Source organism: Phocoena phocoena, chromosome 20 (genome assembly GCF_963924675.1).
Source record: "Phocoena phocoena chromosome 20, mPhoPho1.1, whole genome shotgun sequence".
NCBI lineage: Eukaryota > Metazoa > Chordata > Mammalia > Artiodactyla > Phocoenidae > Phocoena > Phocoena phocoena.
In genome coordinates this window covers 7,146,147-7,164,935 of record NC_089238.1, presented here as the reverse complement: position 1 = coordinate 7,164,935, position 18,789 = coordinate 7,146,147, and the positions used below count along the sequence as shown (strand labels likewise).

The window sequence follows — 18,789 nt, the reverse complement described above, 5'->3', positions numbered from 1 at the left end:
GTCAGGGAGAAGCGTGTTGGGGACTCCCAAGGCCAATGACGACTGGGTGTGTACACCAAAGCATTTTATTGGGAGAGGGGCAGGGCAGGATTTACAATCACAGAGACAGAGACACAAAGACACAACCCTGCCCCGGGGAAAAGCACCCCTTTTCCCCAGCCCCATTCCCTTTCCTGGGATTCTGTGACTTCTCCTATATATGTTCCCCAAATTCTAAGCCAAAATAGGGGAATCTGAGATGGGAAGGATCCCAGATTTGGAGTCATTTAGCCCCTGAGGGAGGCAACAAATGGCCACTGAGAAAATGAGGGCAGTTTGAAACCACCCAGAAGAATAAAGTGCAAGGAATTGGGGGGAAGAGGAGCGTCTTGAAACCGCCATGGGAAAGTTCAATGCCGGTGGCTTCAAACCATTGAGTTGATGGACTTGAGCAGCCACTATTTAGACCTGAAAACCGTGTCAGAAAAAGTGCATGGGAGTGAAGAGAGGCATATTGTTAAAACTGCCATTTTGGTTGTTTCCCTAGGTATTGTGCTAAGCTAGGGAGAAGGTCTTGGGGCATTTGGTGCAGAATATGCTGGTGGAGGGAGGGGTGAAGCGGGGGGGGGGCGGGGGGGTGCTTGAAACTGCCATTTCCCCTCAGAAACGCTGGTGAGAATCAATCCCTAGTATGGCAGGGATGGGTGATTAGGTAAACCGACTTGGAAAATGCAGAACAGAGTTGGGAGAGATTTGAAACTTCTAGAGGAAGACCTTGAATTTTTCTGAAAGGGGAGGGCGGGGCTGAGTAATCTCAGGGCTTAGCCTGAGAGTCCCTGGGGTTCAAGGAAAGGGGGAGGTGCCCAAAACCACAAGAGAGAGTGAGAGATTGAACTGTCCATTCAAATAAAGCCCTGAAAGGAGAGATTTGAAACCACTGAGGCAGAAAAAGTGGAGAAGGGAACCTTTAGGGGAATTTGGGTATCCTTGAAACTGCCAGTCTGCAGCTTCACTACCCCTGAGAGGCAATTGGGAGGGAAGAGGATTTGACAGCACTGGGAACAAGGGAGAGTGCTTCTTAGGCCTGAGGCAGGACAGAGAGGACTGGGGTTCCTTGACACTGTCACTCAGGCCAGAGATGTGTGGAATGGAGGTCCTGGAAACTGCCATCCAGTGGGAGGCACATGGTCAGTAGTCCCGGACAGGGGGTGGGGGTCTTGGGGGTTGAACTGTGCTGTGTATAGCTCCATAGGAGGGAGGGGGAGCAGGGGGTGCCCCGGGGGGCTCAGCCTCATCCTCCATTTCGCTTTCGTCACTGCCAGCCAGCTGGTCGTGGCCAACAAAGCCACATTTCTCTTCGCTCATCTCCTCAGGCTCCGCCCATGGCTGCTTCTCTCCGGAAGCGAAGACCCCGTAGAAGATAACTCCTCCATAGTGCACCAGGGAGGCAATGAGGAACACGTACTGCCACTCCTCCCGAGTCTGGGGAGGGGACAATGGTGAGGTGAAGTCAGAGGACAGAGAAACGGGAGGTGGAGAAAGAACCTGAGTGGGGCGGGGGGGGGAGGCCCAGAGAAAGGGAGACCGAGATCCAGAAAGAGGCTGAAAGAGACCCAGAGAGGGCAGGGATGGAGCCCAGGGAGGGTGATACACGTCAGGAAGGTAATATACACAAATTTGGAGGGCAAGTGGGTCAGGGCCCGTGCACGGACCTTGTGCTTAGTCATGGCACCCACGATGATGGGGCACACCATGCCGGACAACGTGCCCACGCCGTTGGAGATGCCCATGAGGATGCTGGCATAGCGCGGGGCGATGTCCAGGTGGTTCACGTTGAACCCTGGCGAGGCGAGCCAGGAGACGTCACAGCCGATTTTCGCTCGAGTGACTCCTCCCCCACCCCTACCTCCCCCCCTCCCCGCCGTTTTGCTCTTTCGAGTCAACCTTTTGCGAGGCTGGGAAGTCCCCTTCCTGAGCCAGGAAGTTCCCCACAGAGGTGACCAGAGTTCCCCCAAGGGGCGGATCGGCGGTTCTCACCAGAGATGGCGAAGCCGCTGAAGCCCACTGCGAGGACCAAGAAGGAGATGGCCACGCCCTTGGAGTGCGAGTAGCCGACCACCAGCAGCAGCGTGGCTTCCATGCCAAAGCCTACAGAGAGCCGCTTATCTGAGCGCAGGCCGCCCCACGCCTCTCCAGACCCGTTCCCGCCGCAGCCGACCCCTGTTCGCCCCAGTCTGGGCACTTCCACGCCTGTCCCTGGCTTTGTTCCCCATTCTGTCCGCGCCCGCCCTAACCAAGCCCTCACCTTCCCAATGCCAGGCCCTTGACCACGCGCACAGGCTCGCCGCCCCGACCTGGCCCTCCGTGGCCCCACCCACTGACTAGGCCACGCCCTGAAGACGCAGGGTCCAGGCCCCACCCAGGCACCTTCGCACCTTCCCTCTCTGTCCCTATTCATTACACTGACCTTTGTCTCTCCAGGTCCCCCCTCTTCATCACCCAGTTCCCATCCTACTCTGGCCAGCCTCGTATAGACCCCGTCCTTCCAGACTCAACGTGGTCTCGCCTTTGCTCCACCTGGACGGCCATACCTGCCTTGCCCTTCTACCCCTCGGCCCCTGAGGCTGCCACCTGACATTCTGTTCCAGCCAAGTCTGGTCTCACTCTGGCTCAGCCTTTTTGGACGCGCCCCTGTGCACGCCCTCTGACCTCTGCCCCTTCCCCAGAGTCCGGCCCCCTAGATCTGCCCCACGGCGCTCTGCCCCTCCCAGGCTGTCCCAGACCAGATCCAGGCCCCGCCCCACTCACCCCCACAGTTCATCAACTTGCGCACGTTGGTGGTGGACATGATACGGCGGCTCCTGAGGAAGTCAGCGATCTGGCCTCCAATGGGCACGATGATAGTCATGACCAGGTGAGGCAGCGCTGACACCAGGCCCACCTGCGCCAGCGGGCGTACAGGGAGGGGGCTCAGGGGCCACGGGCCCAGGGTCTCCACGGCTCAGGTACCACTGGCTCCTCCCTGTGCCCCGTTCCAACCCTTTGGGATCCAGGTCCCTCTCCTTCCCCCCTCAACCCCCGCCGCTCCCTCAGCACCCTCCTTTCTGGGCCCAACCTTGCTGATCTCAAAGCCGAACACTTCTTCGAAGTAGGCGGGCTGGGAGATAAGAAGCAAGTAAAACGTCCAACTGCGGCAGAAGTTGGCCACGATAATGGCGTAAACTGGCATGGACGTGAAGAAGCGCCGCCAGGGTGTGTTAAACTTCTGTGGTGGGCGAGAGGAGGGACGGCTAAGACAGAGAGCAGGGCTGGGCGCTCTCCGTGTCCCTATAGGGCTCCCACTATAGTCCCGCAGAGACCCAGGTTTCTCGATCTCACTAAAACCTCCAAGGACGCAGGGTCGCCAGCCTGACCACGTCCCCATGGGAACGTTGGCGTCCTAGCCTCACAGTAACACTTCAGGGATGCAGGGGTCCCGACTCTACAGTGGCCCTCAGGTTGGCAGGTGTCCGGGGACCACGATGACCTTCAGAGACTCATAAATGTGGACCCAAGAGTCTCTTTCCATCCAATTACGCCCCCTAATTCTAGCCTCACCCACCCCAAGGTCTAAGCAAAACCTCACATTCTAATCCGCCTCGGCAGGTTTAACCACGCCCATCAGTGGTTCCGCCCACCTGGCCACCTCGCCCTGCTCTCAGCACCTGCTATTGCCGTTCTCTCCGGGCTTTAACCCCGCCTCCTAGGTTCTAGCTCCATCCACCTTGCGTTCCCATCAAGTCTCCTCTAAATGTCTATGTAAGCCCACCAAGATCTACATGCAGTGCGGGTTCAAAGCCCATTTTTTTCCTGCGTCCCCGCCTCGATATCTCTCCTCTCCCCACCATGCCCCCGCCCCGCAGGTTTGGGCCCGGACCGTGACGGGGTTCATGAGTTTGGCGCTCTCGCCGATGGCGTCCTCGATGTACTTGCGCTCCTCCTCGGAAATGCTAGGGTGCAGCGCCGGAGACTCGTAGGAGACAAGCAGCCAGAACAGGTACCAGAATATCCCGAAGCTGCCTGGGGGGGGGGTCAGGAGGGGGATGGAAGCGAGGTGACGACCGGCCTCTCTCTGCCCCAGCGCCACCCGGACCCAGGCGTCCGGGCCCCTCACCGTAGACGTAGAACACAGAGCTCCATCCTGAATACTGCACCAGGACCCCGGCGAGAGGCATCGCGACCACTGCCCCAGCATAGGAACCTATGGGGGATGATACAGGATGGAGAAGAGTCCCATTCTCCCTCAAATGCAATAGAGCGGATTCCCAGCCCCCACCTTTCTGGGACACAGATGCACAGGCCACAGCCCCTTCTCCCTCAGATACTTCAGTCTGGGTCACCAGCCCCCTCCTCTCTCAGACCCAGGAGTCCAAGCCCTCAATCCCCTCCTTCCTCAGACCTAAGAGTCCATACTCCAGCCCCCTACATCCTCAGACTCACAAGGCTGGATCCCAGCCCCTTCCTCTCACCGCAAAAGGCTGTTGTTGCCAGGCGACTCCGCTCTAAGGGCGGGGCCCATTTGCTCCAGATCCCGTGGCAGGCAGGGTACGTGACCCCCTAGGGAGGAGAAAGCCAAAGTCAACGAGAAGAGGCGGAGCTAGAACGGCGGTGGGGGCCATAGGGGGCGGAGCTTTACCTCTACCAACCCCTGCAGGATCCTCACGAAGATGACACAGCCATAGTGGACACGGGCAGCCGAGGGGATCAACATGTTTAGAGTGGAGGTAGCCACAATAGCAAAGCCAAAAACCCTGATAGGAAGAGTTCGTGGTCCGAGAAAAGAGTCCAGCTCTCCCGCCATACCTAGGATTCTGCCCTTTCCTCCCACAGCAGGCGAGGCCCTGCGTCCCCCGAGCCCCAGGCCCCACCTTCTCTGTGACCCCCCCACCTTCCACAATCACAAGCCCCGCCTTTCTCTAGGACCCCGGTCCAGAGCCCAGGCTCCTCCCATTTTCCCGGAGTCAGACCCCAAATGCAAGGCCAAACCCTCTAACTCCACCCACACTCTGCCGCCCACTTTGAGACCCCACCCCATACCTGTTGGCTGCGAATTTTTGGCAAATAAATCCTCCAGGAATCTGGGTGACAATGTAGCCCCAGAAAAAGGAGCCGTGTATGAGGCCAACAGTCTCTGGATCCCAGGTGAACTGAGCTTGCTGTGGGCCAAAAGTCACATCAAACCAGCATCTCTGCCCCAGGTTCTGCTCCTCCACCAATCAGCACCCACAGACAGTCCCTCATCCAATCAGCAACAAGGATCCCCTCTCGCCTGCCAATCAGATCTCGTGCCACCTACCCCAACTCTGCTCCTCCATGTTGCTGGGACCGCACTACCTTAGCAGTGGGGCCTGTTGCTGCCTAGAAGCCTAGCTCTGCCTGTTTCCCTGTCTCAGGGTCCCTTCTCTGAATGTCTAGGGGCCCATATATGGGGGTGGGGATTCTTTCTCCACTTTTAACCAATGTACAAACCGTTTGCTGATTGACCAGGATGGGGTCTAGGCAGGGACAAGAAGTAGCCAAAGGGTCGGGCCTGATTGGAAGGGAACAAGGGGTGGGTAGGCCACAGCCCAAATCAGGAATTTTTTTCTGAGGCAGGGTCATGGCCTATACCGAAATTAAAATAGGGAGAAAGTCTGAAATGAGGCGGGGCTTTAGGTAACGACCAGAGCAGATGGGGGAGGGATTTAAGCAACGGTGGAACTTCAGAAAATCCAGAATCAAAATTCACGGTGGAGCCTGAGTTGCGCCTGGGACTAAGATGCAACACTGGAACAGTTGTGGGACGCAGGTGTAGTAAAGTTGCTAGGAGGGCCAAAATGGAGCAGGGGCAACACATAGGGAACCTAATGACGGGCAGTCTGCATTTTGAAATCAGAGACCTGAAACAAATAGGGGCGGAGGTTCATTTAGATAGGGGCGGGGCTTAGGAAGGGACGAGCCCCGAGATGAGATGGAGCTGAGGGGGCAGCACAAATGGGCGGGGCTACTCAGGCTGTGGTGTGGAAGGGGCGTGGTGTCGGCGGGTGTGACGTCATCAGAGGGCGTGGGCAGTGTTATCAGCAGCCTGAGGTAGCGCCCGCCCTGAGCTACCTGCACCACCACGTGGCCCCCGCGGTGGGTCGTGCTGTTGTTGACCATGGAGACAATGGCCACGCCCAGGTTGCAGCGGATGCCGAAGCTGATGCAGAAGCCCAGGCCGCTCATGATGGCGATAATGTAGCGGCGAGGGAGACCAAAGCAGGTGCAATCCACGACCGGCGGGTCCCGGGTCTGCGTCGTCACCGGGCGCCCATCAGCACTCAGCTCCAGCGTCTCTGCACCTTCCTGCCGCTTCTCCAGAAGACTGAGAGGCAGCAAGGGTCAGACACGGACGTCCAGTCCCCAGCCCCCTCCTCCCATGACACAACAGTCCAGGGCAAAATCTGCTTTTCAAGACCCGGGATTCTAAGCCTGCACTCCCTCTTTCCCCAGAAGTCCAGCCCCCGACTCCCTTCTCCCCCTCTGGATCCAGGAATCTGGACCTCGGTCTCAATTTCCCTCAGATGAGGAATTCGCACCCCCAGGCCCTTCCTCCCTAAGACTCGAGTGGGGAACTCCTCAGTTCCTTTCTCCCCCAGCCATGTCACCTCTTGACTCAGTTGTTTTAGACCCAGGCTACCCTTTGCGATCCAAAACCCTGTGACCCCAGCCCTCCCCGCCAAGGTCCAGAGACACTCTCCAGCCCCCTCTTCCAGATAGGAGCCTATTTGAGGAAGCAAAAGGCGCTAAGGAGATGCTTCAGCAAAGGTGTCAAAAGAACAGATGCTTCTCAGCCACGTCAGCTATATATACGGTCCCCGCTCCTCCCCTGCACCCTGTGGCACGCCCTTCCCTGCTTCCAGGCACCAGTTGTGGGCCTGACATCCAGCTGACTCCATTCAGCCACTGGAAGCCCATTCCCAGGGATTGGGGGTGCAGAGATGTACAGGGCACTGGAATCCAGCAGCCCAGCTGGATATCCCTGGAGAACCTTGAGTTCAGGCTGTCAGCCTAGGGGGTAGGGAGGAGGAGTGGTGGGAGGTGTCCTGGCAAGGGACAGATGGCCCTGGTAGGGGGATTGGCTCAGTCCCCAGCAAGGCTCTCGCCCCCGCCTGTTCTGCATCCAGGATTGAGTCTGTGATGATGTATAGGGTACTTGGAGGGCCACCTCAAATCCAGAGAGAGGCTGCAGGGAGAAAGAGGTGCCCTGAGACAGGTGTGGAAAGAATCAAAGAGAGGGCTACAGAGACAGGGTGGGGAGCGCAGAGGCTGAGAGAAAGAGGGTCAGAGACACAGAGGAAGGAGAGAGACCCAGAGAGAAGGGGACAGATATCCAGACAGAGAGAGACAGACATCCAGTCAAGAAGCGAATAAGACAGGGGCAGAGACCCTGAGAGAAGGTGGGGGACAGAACAAAGACCCTGAGAAGGAAAGGGACAGAAACCCAGAGAGGGACCCAAAGTCAGGTAGGGACAGAAACCCAGGAGAGAGAACATAGAGGCAGAGACCCAGAACGCTGAGAGAAAGATGGAGAGACTATAGGAGCGTGAGAAGAGACAGACTAGGGATATGACTTGTGAGGTGCGGCCCCTCTCTGAGGCGGGTAGGCAGCCAGGGGATCGGGCTGGATCCCAGGAAAGGGCTAGAACAGATGGAGGCGAGGGAGACTGGGACGGGGGAGGAAAGAACAGCCAGACGGTCTGGGAGGAGGCGGGTGGAAGAGATGAGAACAGCAGCCCTCCCCATCCTAGAACTTAAGGAAGTGGAGGAGGGGGTTAAGAAACAGGGGGTGGGTGGAGAAAACGACGGGGAAGCTGACAGAACCTGGGGGGATGCGGAATGAGACCCTGAGCAGAGAGCTAGAGAGAGGGGAATGGAAGTCCCCAGAACGAATAGCACAGGGTGGTAGGGACTGCCCCCCCCATCAGAACAGGCCAGCCAATGAGATTAGAATTGGACCCAGGTTGCTCTCACATGCTATTTGACTCTGAAACTCAAGATATGATTGCAGCCCCTGAAATGTGATATTCATTGCTAATACTAGGACATAGATCTTAGATCAAGGCTTTCTAAACCGAAGGAGGCAGTCTCAGTATTCCATACCTATAAAATGGGGGCAGGAGTAGAATGTGAGGTTACAAAGAGGGAACTTCAAGGTGATATTATCATTTCAGAAGAAGAGAACCAGGGATGTAGAGATGAACGTGTCCCCAAGGCTTCACAGAGGACAGGAACAGAGAGGGGAGACGCTGGATGGGGTCTCTTTCCCTCTCTGGATGCCTGGAACTCAGGTCTAGGGGCTTGGTGGTGAGGAAAAGCAGCACTTAGGAGGCAGGTAACCAAAATGAAAACGGTGTCTCAACCTCCCTCTCTGGGTCTCTGCCTCTGCTTTTGCAGATTCTTAGTCCACTCCCCTCTCCCCGCTCCCAGGTCTCTGTCCTCTTATATCCCTTTGGTTCTCCCTTATCTTCCTATTGTAAAACTGAGGAAACTGAGGCTCAGGAAGCGGAAGTACCATGTCCAAGGTCACACACAAGAGTAGCAATGGGGCCTGAGCACTTCCTGGCCCTCAGCATCACCCGTCTCAAGGCCTGGCTCTCAGAAAGGAGGTATTTTGGCTCCTGTCTCTCCTGTATTCCCCTTCCCCCCCCCTTGTCCTTGTCCCAAGTCACCTGGGTTACCGTGTGTTTCCTGGTCTGAGGGAGTTTTCCACCCACTCCAGCATCACTCATCTCGAGGAAGTCTGCAGCCTCCATCCCAGACTTGGTAGGGAGACTGACCTGGGTTCGAATGATGCCATATTTACTCAGCCATTGTTTTCCCCCCCTTTTCCAAGTGTGCCTCAGTTTTCCCATCTTTGTCTAGAGGATTAAAAGGAATCAGGGTGTTATGTCCAATACAGGGCATTCCCCCCCTCTCGCCAACCATCAAAGTGAACCCCAGGATTCAGATGCTCTTCTGGGCTCAAACCCCTTGGTGACTGTCCTGGTGGGAGCCCTGAACTCTGGGGTCTGTAGGGGCTCAGAAGGCAGCTCAGAGAGGTGACGGTAAGGCAGAGACAGATGGAGAGAAACCCAAACACAGAGAAGCTGAGAAACGGAGACTGAGGGAGAGCGCCTGAGAAACACATCCCTCCCGCTGCCGTCCCCCTTCCCAGCCCCTCCACCAGCACGTCTCTCTCCCTCTCCTGACTTCACACTGATGTATTTTGAGAAACTCGTGAAAGGAGGTGAGAAAAAGGGTGGGGAGGGGCTGGAAGATTAGGAAAAGAAGGGGTGAGGTTATCTCATCTCCCCACCCCTCTCCCATCACTGTCATCCTCCTGCCCCCTCCCTTCTGTCCAGCTTTTTTCCCCATCTCTCACGTTACTGGAGGGTGGGGTAACTTTGGAGCTAGGAGGTGATCTGCAGCAAGCAGGACTAGTATTAGACTTAGAGAAGGACTCGCATGGTCTAGTGAGCTGGTCAATCAAAGATGGGATCAGAGCTGTGGGCCAAGGGGACCCAAGGGTCTGAGGGAATGGCGGCAGGGGCATGGTACTGATGAGGCCATCTCCTCCCCGCACTGTGGCCAGATATTTTTAGGCTTCTCCGCAGGCTGAGTAATTTCTCTGACTTGGAGCCAGGGCTGGGGTTGGGGGTGAGGGACTCGGGAGAGGTGTCCAGACTGCTCTGGGGACACCCAGGTCACTGGCATCATCTCCTCGGCTGGAAGGAGGTCTCTCTGAGCTCTAGCCTGTACCCTTTGGGAAGTCTGTCTTACCCCAGGAGCCTAATTTTTGGCCGGCAACTCCCTTCTCCACTGGAGACCCAGGATACCCTGGCTTCTTCCTCCCAGCTTAACTCTCCTCAAGGACAAGGACCAATGGGCCCCAATCCGATTTAGCTTCAGATTAAACTCTCTGAGAGATGGAAACTGACAAACACACAGAGATGGAGAGACCCGGGGTGGAGAAATAAAAACCCAGAGAGGGTCAGAGACCCAAAGGAGAGGGTCAGAGACCCTAGGGCAGGGAGTTGGGGGACAGAGATTCAGAGAGAGAGCGACAAAGACCTAGACAGAGGGGTTGTAGAGAACTAGTGAGAGCAATGGCCAGACAGCGGGACAGACTCAGAGATAAAAGGAAACAGAGACCTAGAGAGAAGGAACAGAGATCTCAAGAGAGGAGCCAGAGAGAAGATAGGTGAACGGAGACCCAGAAGCGGGGGAGGGAGTCAGAGACCCAAGCGAGGGGGATATATAATCCCAGAGAAAAGAGCAGAGCCTGGGATGGGGTGGGGCGCAGAAGAATGATGGATGAGTCAAGACTAGGGAGAGCGGTGCCGTCGGAGACTGAGGGAGAAAACTGGACAGATGGGTGCCCCCCCACCCATGGGTATCGTCTGTCTAGCTGTCCGACTGCGCCCAGGTGGGAATGAGCGTCCTCCTCGGACCCTAGTGCTCTTCCCCGCCCAGGACCCCCACCGTGCTCACCGGTGCAGCCTCCCGAGGGCACGACCCGCCAGCTTCCGAAACTCCTCCTGGCGGAACTCCATGGTGGCTGCCCCTGCTGCTGGTCCCTCCCCCCCCCGCCGATCCCCCCGCCCGCGGGCCCGGGCGGCCGCGTCCGGGTACCCGGGGTCCGCCCCGGCCCGGCCGGCCCCGCAGCTCCGCTCGGGGGGAAGGAGGCTGCGAGTGCGGGCTGTCTGGGGGCTGTCACTGGACTCAGCGTCGGGGGTGGGGTGGGGCAAGGAGAGGCCCCGCCCATCCATGCTAGACCCGGCCCCTTGTATTCTAATCCCGCCCACCTTTCGCAGCTCCCGCTGCCGGTTCTTGCCCCGCCCTTCCACTCCAAGACCACGCCTGTGGGTTCTGAACTCACTTGTCTGGGTTGCATCGCCCCCAGTTCTGTTCCTTCCCGGAGTCACTCCCCTCTCATCCATCCCCCACCAGCTCCTTCTACCCAAGATTTTCTCTCCTCCCCATCTGAGATTTGCTCCCCCCAATTCATTCCCCCTAATTTCGTCCCCGCATTTTCATCTCCTACAGCTTCATCTTCCTCTGAATTTCCTTTGCGTTTCATCCTCCCAGCCCTATCCCTCCGAATTTCTGTGCCCTTCAGTTCCACATCCTGCCCAGCGCCCTCCATCCCCAGGCCACCATATCCTCAATTCCAACTTTCTCATTCAGAGGGTTCTTTTCTCATTCAGGGAATTCCTTCCCCCTCCCTAGATTCCAAGCCCCATTTCGATACACCCATTGTCCCTTCTAGTTCTTCCCCATCCAGTTTCTTCGCCCTTGACTCCCATCCACCTGTTTCCATTTTCCTCTTTTGAATTTCATGTCCCTCCAGTTCTATTTCCCCTCTAGGCGCATCCCCCCTTCCAATTCCTTCATTTCCGATTTCCTTCCCATCTGAGTTCATCCCTTATAGTTATACTCCCCCCACCCCCAGTTGCTGGTCATTATTCCCTCCCTAGCCTCGGATCTATCTCCGCCCTTTGAGTTCTCTCCCCACCCTGAGTTCTGTCCCCACCCCTTGAATTGTGTCCCCTCTGATATTTCGTTACCCCTGAGTTTTGTCCCCTCCCCTGGGATCTGTCCCTGCTTTGATTTTTGCCCACACCCTCTGGAATCGGCACCAGGAATACGTCCGTGAGTTCTGTCCCCAGCTACTGAGTCCTCTCCCCGCACCTGAGTTCTGCCCCACCCTTTGGGATCTGTCCCCGCCCCGCCCGGGATCTGTCCCCGCCCCCTGATTTCTTACTCCACCCCTGAATTCCAGCCCCGCCCCTCTGGGGTTGAACCTCAACCTGTCTCCAGCCCGCTGGCAGGTCCTGTCCCGCTGCTTTCGCCGCCAGCCCCTCTCTCCGACGCCAGATCCAGGCCCCAGGAGGGTGCTCCTTTCCTCACTGCCTCCCTGGGTCTGGCCAAAAATACATTTGGGATTAAATTTTCATGATGTGACACAGGTCCGCGAGGGAGTGGGAGGGAGCAGCCGGCGCGGCGGGCGGGCGCCACGGAAGGGGTTGGCCCGGCAGCCGCTGCCCGCCGCAGCCTCTAGCTTTGTCTCGCTGGGCCTCTGAGTGTCACAATTTTGCCTATGTTTGAGAAAACCCCGGATTGCCAGGGAGGAGAGGCTGGAGTCTGGGACTCCTGGGTCAGAGGGCGGAGGGAGCCTGGGGCTCGGACTCCAGAGTCTGAGGGAGGAGTAGCCCGCGGATTCGTCCACACGCGCCACCCTGTGGTGGCAGAATCCCCGGTCTGGGTGCGGAGGCGGCGGTCGCGGCTCCGGGCCAGGTGTGAAGGTGGAGCAGATGGTGAGGAGGAAGGAGTGGGAAGGGGGCCCAGCAGCTGCCAAATCCCGGGCCTTCGCCGGAACCATCACCATGGAGACCGAGGAAGGCAGAGAGGACCCAGCCCTACACTTTCAGGACCCGGGAATGAGTTCTTCCTCCCACGGAGGGTTCCCGTGCAAACTACAAGTCCCAGCGGCCGCTGGACTTCACCATTTGCTTCTGAAGGGCCGCTTTACTCCGAGGGCCGCTGGGAGTTGTAGTTCTCTGAGACAACGGGCTGAAGTTGCGTTGCGCCCTCTGGTGGACACGGCGCCCAAGTTCGCTATTTCCGAGGCCCAAGGGACCCTACTCAATGTCATCCCCAAACCTTTTCACCTTCTCACCATCTAATCCCTCTTTCCCCACCCAATTCACTCAGTTCCAGCCACAGTGGCCTCCTCGCTGTTCTTCCAACATCTACCCCTGAGGCTCCTGCATTTACCTATCCTCCTAGGATTCACTATGGAAGGTGTGTTGGCAATCATTCATGAACTCAACAAATATTTATTGAGTTCCTACTAGGCATCAGGCATTGTCACACCATAGGGGACATAGCTCTAATGAGAGTATCACTGGGTATTGGGGACCACCAGAGGAAGATTCTAACTCAGCCAGGGAAGATCAAAGAAAGCCTGAAGTTTGAAAAGCTTCCCAGGAAAAGCTCACTAAAAGGGATGACTGGGAGGGTCGGGTCAGGGCATGGGTGTAGAGTAAGGAGATGTGCCCTGTGAGGGCAAACAACCAGAGGTACTGGAGTAGACCTGGGTAGGTGTACTGGAGAAGAGGATACTAAATAGGGGAACAGCGGAAACTAAGAAAAGGTGTAAAAAACTGGTGTGGTCAGGACACTGCTCAGTATGACTAGCCTGAGTGACTGGGAGGAAGAGACCACAAGGGAACACGAAGGGGGACTTCCCTGGTGGTCCAGTGGTTAGTACTCCACACTTGCACTGCAGGGGACATGGGTTTGATCCCTGGTCGGGAGCTAAGATCCCATGTGCCCTGCAGTGGGGAAAAAAAAAAACAGGGAACATGTAGGCAACCAGACAGCACAGAACATTGAGTGCTAGCTGAGAGGCTTGGACTTTCTCCTAGGGGCGCTGGGGAGCCAAAGGGGGGCTGTGAACAGGAGTGGGGCAAGGGCAGCTCTGGGGCCTTGAGAGAAACTAACAAGGGGAGAGACTAGAGGCCAGGAGGCCAGGGAGAGGATCGGGGGAGAGGACGAGACCTGAGCTGGCGGAGCAACCTCCATGGGATTCCAGTCCAATGTCCCTCTTCCCTCCCACTCCCCATTTACTCCTAGCCAGACAAAGAACAAAGGCAAAAATCTTTTATTTCAATTTTAGGGAAGCCACCATCCTCTTCCCTCCATGTAGAAGCACAGGGAGACACCCAGTCAAGAAGGCATGGACAGAAGGGGCATCGCCACCATCAATTGCTGAGGAGAGAGAGGAAGGGGAAAGAGGTTCAGGACCTGGGGATCCAGCCCCCAGCCCCCTCCTCCCTCAGACCCAGGATCCAGACCCCCCCAGCCCCTCCCCCCTCAGACCCAGAGTCCAGGCCCCCAGTCCCTCCTCCCTTAAACCCAGGGGTCCAGGTCCCCAAGTGTCCCTGGTTCCCCACAACTCCCAGCCCCCCAGGTACCTTTCTCTTCTGATGGAAGGCTGCCTTGCTCTCATCACAGCTGATTCGCAGGGGGATGTAGGCATCCAGATGGTACAGCTGCTGGGGGCCCCCCATTACCAGGCGATTCTCCCCGATCTCCAGCGACAGTCCCAGAGCGCCTTCCTGGGGATGCAGTGGAATCAGCCCACCCTCCCCTCCCCAGCAACAGGACGATAAGAACACAGACCAGTGAGAGAACTCTCGCGTGTCGGGATACCATATTTAAAGAGTCTCACCTCCCAAGAAAAAGGTGGGACACAGTAATTACAGGTTTATAACTGAGCACTTACGATGCACTGGGCATCCTCAGGACAGCACCGGAAGTGGGCCTGAGGCCCCCATGGGACGGAGGAGGCAACCTGCTCCGAGCGCAGCACTGGCCAGGCTCACACAGGTCTGACAACAAGCCCGCATCACTCCCCCTCCAAGACCCCGACCCTTCCAGACCTCATTCTCCTACTCTGGTGGAGGGTGCACTCACCAGTTTGGGGAGGTCAATTTCGGCCAAGAGGAGGTCAGGGGCCTCCAGCCAGAGGTTCAGGTGAGGCTTCTCAGGGCTGGGGAGGAACCAGACCCAGAACTCAGAAGAGCCGCCAGGTCTTTACCAGGGCCGCTCCCTCTTTCTCCCTCCCAGCCCTGCAGCCTCAGGACACCTTCCCAGAGGGAGTTCTGCTTCTCCTCCCTCTGGGTTCCCAGAGCCCCAGGACACCAACACCTACAGGATAGCGGGAGAGATTCCAAAGAATGTCGGGGAGACAGGAGATAGGGAGCCCACTGAATGCCCACCCTTTCTCAGGTCTTGGGGAGTCGGGCATGTACAGGTTCCCCAGCTCCTGGATCCGAGGACGCTGCTGGGAGCGGATATTCTGCTGGGAGATAGAGCCCAGGAAAGGTCTGTTCTTCAATATACGCCACTCTGAGGGGAAGGAGCACAGGATCAAAGGTCACATGGCTCAGGTGTCCTTTGCTCCCTCCCCTAGAGGAAGAAGGGGGTCTTGCACTGCGAGAGAGGCTCCGCCCTCTGCCCAGGATACCAGGGATCTGACCACACCCCCAAGCTTGACTTTAGGAGGCGTGCCTGCCTTAGCCCCGCTCCTCGAGGCTCTCCAAGACCCCTGCCTCCTCCCTCTCCCCCTTCCCAAGACTCACACATCCCTCTCCCGGAACTCCACAGCCCAGGGGCTAATATAATCCCTGCCCACACTAGTCCCACTTCTCCCAGGGGCCGCCCCCAAGCTCCTCCAGGTTTGGCTCCTCCCTGTGGCCCAGGCCCCGCCCCTCACCTGGATTTAGTGGCAGGCTGTATTTGTCCTCAAGGCCCTCCCTGGCAATGGTGATCACAAGCTCCCGCAAGAAATCGCTGTTCTAGGAGTGAAAGAGGGAGAAGAGATGTGGGAGGGCTGGGTGATGGAGGGAGAGGCCCCGGCCCAGGCCTCCCCTGCAGCCCCGCCCCCAACCTGCATCCTCCGGTAGAAGTCGCTGTTGACAGCTACGTCGTAGGCGGTACAACCCTGGCCTTCTGCCGGGAGAGAAAGGGGGTGAGACCCCAGCCCTCGGTGGGAACCCCACGGCCCAGGCACAGCCAAGGAAAACACAATCAAGAATAGCAGCCACAGACCCAGAGACATTAGGAAGTCAAGACACGCGCCTGCCAGTCTGGATTCATACCAGCCTCGTCTCCCACCTCCAGTCTCTTCCCCTCTGGTCCTTCCCCACCATGTCCCAGAGCTGACCCTGACCCTCCCCAGTTCCTAGTCCTCCCAAGGCTCCCCAGCACCCGCAGGGGGAGGACTGAGTCCTTCAGCCTGGCACTGGAGGCCCTGTGTGGTCTGCCCCTCCCACCTGGAGAGTTCACTTCTCCAGCAACCTCATCCCTTTAAATTTCTTCCAATCACTCTTGATTACTGATCAATTCAATTCAATCATTTCTCTCCGGCCTCTGGACCCCTCTGTCCTCTCTGCCTAGAACCCTCTTTTCTGTCTTGGCCTGATGAACTGCTCTGGTTCCTTTAAATCTTATATCCGACGTCTCCTGCTCCAGGAAGCCTTTCCTGATCCCTAAGTGGGAGTGAAGAGGCCCCCCACCCCACCCCGAGCACAGCACAAAAAGTCACACCACATTGAAATCACATCTGCCTCCTTCATCCTCACCCATGACTGAGAGTTTCTCAAGGGCAGGTTCTGGGTTTTGATAAGTCCCTACTCCCCAGGGCACTGGCCAAAGCTTCATCCCAGGAGGCTTCAGGGGACATATGTGAATTGAAAAAACAAGGATATAGAGACAGAAACTCCACAGAGACAGAGGTGAGACAAGGCAGAGACACAGAGACAGAGGAGAGGGTGGAGGAGAAAACAGGGATGAGTTAGGGCTGGCCAAGGACTACAGCCAGAAGATCAGCTAATGAGCACCTGCCCAGCCCTCCCTTGCCCTGGGGTGGGGCAGGGAGAAGTGCCAGCCTGGCCAGGTGAGCAGAACCAGGACTGTCCAGTGAGAGTTCTGGATGCCCAGGAGGCTAGGGATATGCCATGGGGAAAAGGATCAGAACAGGGGTGCCAGGTTTCTAGGTCCCGAGGGAGGAGTGTCCTGGGCCCTGGATTCTAGGGAAGAAAGGACCGAGGGGGCTAGATTCCTGGGTCCTCTCAAGGCACTGACTTGCATCCATTTCGGCATGCGGCTCTCCCAGACTCATGGGGATGCGAAACCCGGCTTGGTCCTCCTCCAGCATTTGAAGCAGCTCATCCTCGGTCAAGTCAGCGGGAGGAGGGATGGAGGGAGAGTGACAAATGTTGATGAAAACCTTCCCTTCAGATGAGTTGGTCTTTATGCAGAAACCTGATGGGAATGGGTTTGTCCTTGACCATCTGTCTCTGCATGGGTCTCAGTGTCCATCCTTCTTTTGATCTGTCCCCCTCCTAGAGTATTAGTCCTCCACTTTCTGGGTCTGTTCCCCTTCCTGCCCCTGGGATTTCTGACTCTCTGTCTTTGAGTCCTGTCCACCTAGTCACCCCACATCTCTCTTTTTTTTTTTAATTTTTATTGTAGTATAGTTGATTTACAATGTTGTTACTTTCTGCTGAACAGCAAAGTGAGTCAGTTATACATATATATAACTCTTTTTTAGATTATTTTCCCATATAGGTCATTAGAGTATTGAGTAGAGTTCCCTGTGCTATACAGTAGGTCCTTATTAGTTATCTATTTTATATATATTAGTGTGTATATGTCAATCCTAATCTTCCAATTTATCCCTCCCCCTTACCCCTCCTCTCTTTGGATCTCAGTCCCTTCCTTGCTCTCTCTGGGTTTCCGTTCACTCCCATCACCCAAGGCCTCTATACACCACTACTGTGTCTCCTTCCTCTCTCCTTTCCCTATGTCCCCTGCCCCCAGTCTGTGACCACCTCTCTCTGGGACGCTATCCCTCTCTCTTTGGCTTTCTGTCTTTCTCACCAGGTTGAGGTTGTATTTGTGTAGATTCTGGTCTGCTTGTCTGGGCTTGCTGGAGCTCCTTGGAGGCCTGTGTGAAAGAAAACAACGTCCAGGCTTGGCGTTTGTGCTGTCAGAACCCCCTCATTTGTTCCTCAAATGTTTAGTGAGCAATTTTTACGTATATGAGCTAGGCAGAGCATGAGACATACTATGTCCCCTTCCTACTTTGAGGAACCCGAAGGACAGCCCTGATCCCACTCCCATTTCTTCCAGAGACTAGCGAACAGCTAGCAGTAGTAGTAGTTAAGCAACTACAACTCCCGTAGGCACTGTTGCTCCACCACCCCCCCCGCCGCCAGTGCATTCTGGGAACTGTAGTCCCGTTTCTGAGTGCGCACACACACACACACACACACACACACACACACACACACACACACTTTTCTCTCTCTCTCTCTCTCTCTCTCTCTCTCTCTCCCAAATCCTCAGGGACCCAGGAGTCCGTTCAGTCCGCACCTGCAGCAGCAGCTCCTCGAAACGCGCCGTCTCAGCGCTCATCGTCTCTGCCTCGTTTAGCTCCGGTACCAGCAGCTTCAAGTCGGCCATGGCCCTGGGGAAGAGACCTAGGCGTCCTCAGCAACAACCTTCGGTTGGATCCGAACTCTGAGGCCTGCTCCCGGGCCCTCAACCGACTCCCGACACCCACAATTCTGTACGCAAATCTAAGAATCTGGCCTGAGGCTACAGTTTCACTCAGGTCAGATACTGCATCAAATCTCTTGGGAGCCAGTGTCTCTAGATGCCCTCTAAGCCCTATGTGCCAAGTGTTTAAATGAGAGCCACTCTAATGGTCTCTGCGTAGCCAGGAACTTGGGTAGGCCACACTTCCGACTACCCCAACGCTCCTTCATCTATCCTGCAACCGCATTCGGTACCAATCACAGAACAATCTAGTCTAAATCTGAAGCCGCGCCCTTCACCTCAACCAATCAAAACTAATCCAGAAAGCCACTAAACGCCACACTTCCGATGTGGATTAAAGCCACACTTCCGCTCCTTCCCTACAGCCACATCTGGCCAGGTTACTGGGCAAAGCTGGCACACTTCTAAAACCTTAACTTCAGTGTCCATCCTAAAGGACTCCCTTCTGATCTCTGAACAATCACCTCGTCCCCAGAGGTAGATTAGATTCTCGAGTAAAGATATTTCGGGCTAAAAGCTGCACTTTCGGTCTCCAATATGAACAGGGTGGTGGGAAGACGCCAATACGGCCACTCTTCTAAATCTGGAGGCCTCGTACCTATTTGAAGGCATCCATATTTTCTTTCCCCACTCCCCCAG

General features: G+C 56.5%; 2 protein-coding genes across 2 annotated transcripts; both read right to left on the bottom strand.

Annotated features, from left to right (window-relative positions):
* Positions 1-47: 47 nt before the first annotated feature.
* On the bottom strand, positions 48-10,576 carry SLC17A7 (solute carrier family 17 member 7). The gene is made up of 12 exons (XM_065898707.1): positions 10,510-10,576; positions 6,109-6,361; positions 5,056-5,174; positions 4,655-4,769; positions 4,488-4,575; positions 4,133-4,219; positions 3,896-4,038; positions 3,095-3,244; positions 2,788-2,920; positions 2,017-2,127; positions 1,692-1,819; positions 48-1,461 (listed from the first exon to the last, which is right to left on the bottom strand). The coding sequence occupies exons 1-12, from the start codon at positions 10,569-10,571 to the stop codon at positions 1,168-1,170; spliced, it is 1,683 nt and encodes a 560-aa protein (XP_065754779.1). The 5' UTR covers positions 10,572-10,576; the 3' UTR covers positions 48-1,167.
* Positions 10,577-13,668: 3,092 nt separating this feature from the next.
* PIH1D1 (PIH1 domain containing 1) lies at positions 13,669-18,388 on the bottom strand. Its single transcript, XM_065898851.1, has 9 exons — positions 17,965-18,388; positions 17,470-17,536; positions 16,672-16,851; positions 15,476-15,537; positions 15,302-15,383; positions 14,805-14,934; positions 14,500-14,575; positions 13,998-14,141; positions 13,669-13,791 (listed from the first exon to the last, which is right to left on the bottom strand). The coding sequence occupies exons 1-9, from the start codon at positions 18,052-18,054 to the stop codon at positions 13,750-13,752; spliced, it is 873 nt and encodes a 290-aa protein (XP_065754923.1). The 5' UTR covers positions 18,055-18,388; the 3' UTR covers positions 13,669-13,749.
* Between the last annotated feature and the right edge of the window lie 401 nt (positions 18,389-18,789).

Coding starts and splice junctions, on each gene's coding strand:
- SLC17A7 (XM_065898707.1), bottom strand. CDS start 10,571: ATGGAGTTCCGCCAGGAGGAGTTTCGGAAGCTGGCGGGTCGTGCCCTC. Junction 4,770..5,055: donor CAAAAATTCGCAGCCAACAG/GTATGGGGTGGG, acceptor TCTTCCTATCAG/GGTTTTTGGCTTTGCTATTG. Junction 4,039..4,132: donor CTCTGTGTTCTACGTCTACG/GTGAGGGGCCCG, acceptor CCCCCCCCCCAG/GCAGCTTCGGGATATTCTGG.
- PIH1D1 (XM_065898851.1), bottom strand. CDS start 18,054: ATGGCCGACTTGAAGCTGCTGGTACCGGAGCTAAACGAGGCAGAGACG. Junction 14,576..14,804: donor TCCCCAAGACCTGAGAAAGG/GTGGGCATTCAG, acceptor GTTCCTCCCCAG/CCCTGAGAAGCCTCACCTGA. Junction 13,792..13,997: donor CCTTCCATCAGAAGAGAAAG/GTACCTGGGGGG, acceptor CTCTCTCCTCAG/CAATTGATGGTGGCGATGCC.